Raw genomic sequence first — 6,000 nt, 5'->3', positions numbered from 1 at the left:
TTACGCATTCATATCCATCAATTGTGGTATTTGTATGTCACAGCAATCATACTCAATGTTTATTACCTGTTTTGAATGTTTATATTTCTAATAAATATTACCTGTTTTTACATGCGGCTGCTTCTGTTGTATATAATGTCCCTAGTATATTACAAAACTTCTCAAACCGTCAAAAGCAAAATATAAAAAGCAAATTCAAATACATTTTAGGGAGGGTGAAAATATTTTCTTGTAAAATGAACCATTTCCAATGCTCTGTTTATAATGTAACTATAGAGTATTGAATGTCCTGTTTATTTCGTACAATGATTGTAGAGTAATGCGGACGGTAAAACAGTAGACACCGTCTATCTCGACACCTCTATAACCCGTCCTATTCTGAATTTCTAGACACTTCTAGATCGATTTTACAGTGAATTCTAATTCTGAATTTCCCCAATTCTCTCGTATTACATATTCTATATGAAAGGTGAAGATTACGTACAGTGGTCAATCTTATAACTCCTACAAGCAATACAAATAAGAGAGTTGGGTAAACACGGACCCCTGAATATACCAAAGTCGGGATCAGGTGCCGAGCAGGAGTAAGCATCATTTGTCGACCGGTCACATCCGCTGTGAACCCTGTATCTTGATCAGGCAAACGGAGTTATTCACAGTCAAAATCCGTGTACCATGAACGTTCTAACAATCAGTATCAAACTCGTCAGACAGCATTTGCCCCAATGTTCAGTTGTATTGGCGAACTAGATCATTATAACGACCACATAATTTGCAAAATGCTGACTTTAAACGAGACTGTTGAAACTCCTGCACCATCAACTTGTTTGTCAATAGCCTACCTCGATTTAAAATCTGACCATACGCACAACAAGTTCCTGTGTGTCGAATAAGTTGAGAGTAATAGAATCCTTCATTATTACGAGTGTGAGATATGGAAATTCCACCGAGAGGACAAGATTCGCAGTCTAGGACGAGACTTCGCCGAGTCCTAGACAGCGAATCTTGTTCCAGAGGTGGAATTTCCCTATCCCACACGAGTACATAATGAAGGATTATTTTTCTCACATTTTACCTACAGTTTAGTGCACAAATTTAATTTTTTAAAGAAAATTCTAAATCATTAAAATCCTCATTTGAACTTCGATGCAAAAACTAATTAGATAGGCAGAAAAAGCATACCCGAAAATGGTATATACTGTAAGTATAAAGTAAAAAAAAAAACCCAAGGTTGTCCACCAGGAAGCTATATACATCAAAATTTAAAGATAACAATGCAAATTATTTTTACTTCTCTGTGTAACATAAATCTTCACCGTGTAACGTAAATCATAGAAAAATTATGACGTCATAATCAAATAACATCGCAGCAGTTTGAGACAGAAAAATATCACATGGCTGTCTCACATGGGTAAAGTCGATCTCACACTGGTGATAATCTGAGAAATATAACTCTCACATTATGTTCAAAACCCTGTGTATTATGTTCAGAACCCTGCGTACTATGTTCAGAACCCTGTGTACTATGTTCAGAACCCTGTGTACTATGTTCAGAACCCTGCGCACTATGTTCAGAACCCTGCGTACTATGTTCAGAACCCTGTGTACTATGTTCAGAACCCTGTGTACTATGTTCAGAACCCTGTGTACTATGTTCAGAACCCTGTGTATTATGTTCAGAACCCTGTGTACTATGTTCAGAACCCTGTGTATTATGTTCAGAACCCTGTGTACTATGTTCAGAACCCTGTGTACTATGTTCAGAAACCTGCGCACTATGTTCAGAAACCTGCGTACTATGTTCAGAACCCTGCGTACTATGTTCAGAAACCTAGATACTATGTTCAGAACCCTGCGTACTATGTTCAGAAACCTGCGTACTATGTTCAGAACCCTGCGTACTATGTTCAGAAACCTAGATACTATGTTCAGAACCCTGTGTACTATGTTCAGAACCCTGTGTATTATGTTCAGAACCCTGTGTACTATGTTCAGAACCCTGTGTACTATGTTCAGAACCCTGTGTACTATGTTCAGAACCCTGCGTACTATGTTCAGAACCCTGTGTACTATGTTCAGAACCCTGTGTACTATGTTCAGAACCCTGCGTACTATGTTCAGAAACCTAGATACTATGTTCAGAAATAGCATGACAGACATACATGGAAGCTTTTCCATCATTTCTTCCTTTCCACACATCTTTATTTAGTGCAATGTTATAAGACAATATCGACACTGCAGGATTATACATCATATCTTGTGAAGGTGAAGATAACGAACAGTGATCAATCTCATAACTCCCATAAACCATACAAAATTAAAAGTTGGGCAAACACGGACCCCTGGAAATACCGGAGGTGTGATCAGGAGCCTAAGAGAAGTAAACATCCCCATGTCGACCGGTTACACCAACCGTGAGCCCTATATCTTGATCAGATAATGCGTAGTCAAAATTGGTGTGTAAAGAACGGCCCAAGAATTGGTATGAAACACATAACATCGCATTTTACCCAATGTCTATATCATGCTTATTATTTTGATAATATTATCTATATAATATCATTACAAGACATCTAATTTACAATATAATATCAAATATATAATATCATTACAATACATCTCATTTGCTATGTAATTTTATTTATATAGTATTATTACAAGACGTCGTATTTACTATATGATTTTATTTATATAATATTATTACAAGACATCTAATCTACTATATAACTTCAATGATATAGTATTTTTACAATACATCTAACATCGCATAAAAAGACGCCGTCGACTGAGAAAAGAATAAGTAGAACATTTCCGGTTTTTTCAAATGTACCACTGACTTTCATAAGATTGCTAAATTTACTTTCAAATTCTAGGAATGTTATGACGAAAAGAAAAAGAAAATATTTTCAAATTCTAGGAAAGTTGAGACAAAAATTTGTGTTACTTTATGTAGATCTGCAATAAATGGAATACCCCATATGTCCGTCTCACGATAATTTCCAATCAATCGATAGATTTCCTTCTGTGCCTCATTTAAAGGAAATTTTAAACCCTTAACAGTTTGTTAAAGATATGTAAACGGAATCAACTTTGTCTTTTTTTAAACATCTGTTGTTTGCAGTGTCGTTTTGATTTTGTTTCATGTATCGGACTAAGGAATTCATGAATAAAACTTTGAAATACATGCGTTATACGTTAGTAGCACGAGTCTCGTCCAAGCCTGTAAAACCACCCCGTTGTATTGTTTACAGTTATGTTATGTTGTTACACGCTCTGCATTAATCGTCTATATTAAAGTTATGAGTTTATTGACACTGTCTTCAGTTTATTTCCCCTCTTCTCTTTGTGGCTTTCGAAGTTTATTTTTTTAACACCGCTTAAAAACAAAATTTTGCAATACGTTCTGGAAAAATACATTGAATCTACTTTAAGTCGGATTTACAGATTTTTAACAAACTTCCTGTGCTAAATTCGACGACAGTAATATTCTGATCCCGGAATCTAGAGATTAATTTTAAGGATTTTTCATATAAACCCTACTCTAAATTCAGTACTTGTCAAATAGAATTTGATTTTACTATCACTATATCACGTTACAGTTTAGCAGGTGTTGCAACTTGGAAAATTATGAAATAATATATATCATCCTGCTGTACTTTTTAAATGCATTTTTATTTCACGGGATTAAGATACTTTTAGGGCAGTTCAACTTCCATTTTTGAGTTGCCATTCCGAATGTTAAAAACTTGGAATTGACTAGAAACCCCCGTACAGAAACAGCAACAAAACATTTATGGTACTTTCCAAAATCCTGATAATGTTACAAATTATGACACACGAACCCGAGATAAAGTTGGAATATCCTAACCATGAACCCGAGGTTAAAATAGATGATTCACGAACCCGATTCTAACAATGAGGAGTGATACACAAATTCGAGATACGGTTAGATTATTCTAAACACCCACAACGTGGGATAAATAGATTCAGAAAGAGAAAAGAGGGGGATCTACAATCATTATAAAAACATCTGATAGCTAGAGGCACGAAAGGAGACAGAGAGGTTTTGTAGTTACGTAACATATTCACATGTTTCATTCTGGAAGTTTTTTCCCCCCAGTTTTCTTCAGAGCAAGGTTTAACAGATCTGTATAGACAAATATATGCAGCTCTGTCCAATAATTCAAATTAATTAATTCAACAAGTTTTCTAAGATATGTATTCTATTGTGTGTTAATACCGAGGACTACAGTGGATTTTTTTTATGAAACTTTAACCAAAGGTTGGCTGAAGAACTAGAAATATCAACGATATTTTACTCAAAAAATTCAGAAAATCAAAGTTTTATTTTTCTCTTAGTAAATCAAAGAATCGGGATGTTTACAATTGTAAAATAGAGTATCGAGATGCATGTTGTAGACTAGGAAGACGCTATGTTAAGAAATCCTATAATAGATCCCGGACTGATACCGGAAGGATGAATTTAGCTTTTCCTTGAAGAAAGACAGATTCGTTCACTGAACGCTGTACTTAGATTTACGCCTGATATGAACTTAATTAAGATGTGGAAATCTGAAGAGCATTGTCACGTCTGATATGAACTTAGTTAAGACGTGGAAATCTGAAGAGTATTGTCACGTTTAATATGAACTTAATTAAGATGTGGAAATCTGAAGAGCATTGTCACGCATGTGACGATAGTATTGACGAGAAAACTCGTCACATGAAAACAAAAATCATAATTTACAATCAACTTTTCTTTCAATCAACTCACGTGTTTTATATATGCACACATTTCATATTAACGCATTTAGTCCTATAAGTCTTTTACTTTCGTTATTGGTAGTTTTACCAGACGATTCATGGCTTTGTTTTCCAAGAATAGTTTGTTGATAATGATGTTTGCTGTGGAAATTAAAAAATATCCACTTTCAGTATTCGTTCAAACTCTAGTTAATTTTCACCATAAAGCGTAATTGGTCCCTTTCAGATGCGCGGCAAAATTGTATAGGACTCTATTAATTTTTACGTAAAATAGTTTTCATATTAAAACACCATGACGTCAGGATAGCCATGCTAATTCAGAAGCAAACTTGTTTTTCGTTGATTCCAAGATATGAGAACTCCACACACTTTGTTTTCATGGCTTATAACAGTGTTCATTCATCAACCATATTTGAGTTTGATCTTGACTATCTCTCCGTAATTACTATTTCTGTTTGTGATTGATGCATTGATTTATCGATTGTTTCACGATAGTTGTTCTCTCTGTGTCTGTCTTCTTGGGAGATGACAATTGGCTGCAGGTGTTACCTCCTAACATCTACTAAACATTAAAGCTGTTACTATCTTACCTGATCGAGTTATTTCTATACAATCCAATTAACTTTTTATCGTCATAGTTCTTTTAACTTAGCCAGTGATATGATTATACCATCGTTAGATATGTCTAGCATTTAATTCCTCCACCCAAAAACGTCCAAATTACGGGTCAATCTAAAAATCATAAAATTAAAATAAAACTTGTGACATGCTGCGTATTGAAAAAAAAATCATTTCAATTGAGAAGACCTTTATTTGTGTTCTGATCAATAATTTTAGAAAGGCCATCGAAACTCATCGAACTTTTTTTTGTTTTTCCCGGAAAGAATCAATTGATTTCAACGAGTTTCATGTAATACTGCTTGAGTTTCAATGGTGCACTAGAGAATTTGTTTAGTTCAGGCTTTTGTACTCCCACTTTACCTTAAAAATCCACCTCCAATGCAGGAAATATAAAAGGAGTGTTTTCATTATGTAACACGTGTTCTGTGATTCTCTCTCACGTGTAAAGATAAGAGGGGGGGGGGGGGGTATCAAACCAGTCCAAGTACTAGCGCCATAACAGTAGAGCCCAGATAATAACCGCATGTCTATCAGACCACTTCCGGTGTCAGGGTAGCGTAGTGTTTACCGAACTCGCTACTAATCGCTGCGACCCCAGTTCGATCCCTGTGATCG

The 6,000-nt window shown here is 35.2% G+C and overlaps 1 protein-coding gene across 1 annotated transcript; it reads left to right on the top strand.

The window, feature by feature from the left end:
- The first annotated feature begins 319 nt into the window (after window positions 1-319).
- LOC130048743 (uncharacterized) lies at window positions 320-2,148 on the top strand. The gene is made up of 2 exons (XM_056145784.1): window positions 320-328; window positions 1,492-2,148. Exons 1-2 carry the CDS (start codon window positions 320-322, stop codon window positions 2,146-2,148), a joined length of 666 nt encoding a protein of 221 aa, XP_056001759.1.
- Window positions 2,149-6,000: the final 3,852 nt, after the last annotated feature.

Source organism: Ostrea edulis, chromosome 7 (assembly GCF_947568905.1).
Source record: "Ostrea edulis chromosome 7, xbOstEdul1.1, whole genome shotgun sequence".
Taxonomy (NCBI): domain Eukaryota; kingdom Metazoa; phylum Mollusca; class Bivalvia; order Ostreida; family Ostreidae; genus Ostrea; species Ostrea edulis.
This window is presented reverse-complemented; position numbering and strand designations above follow the sequence as displayed.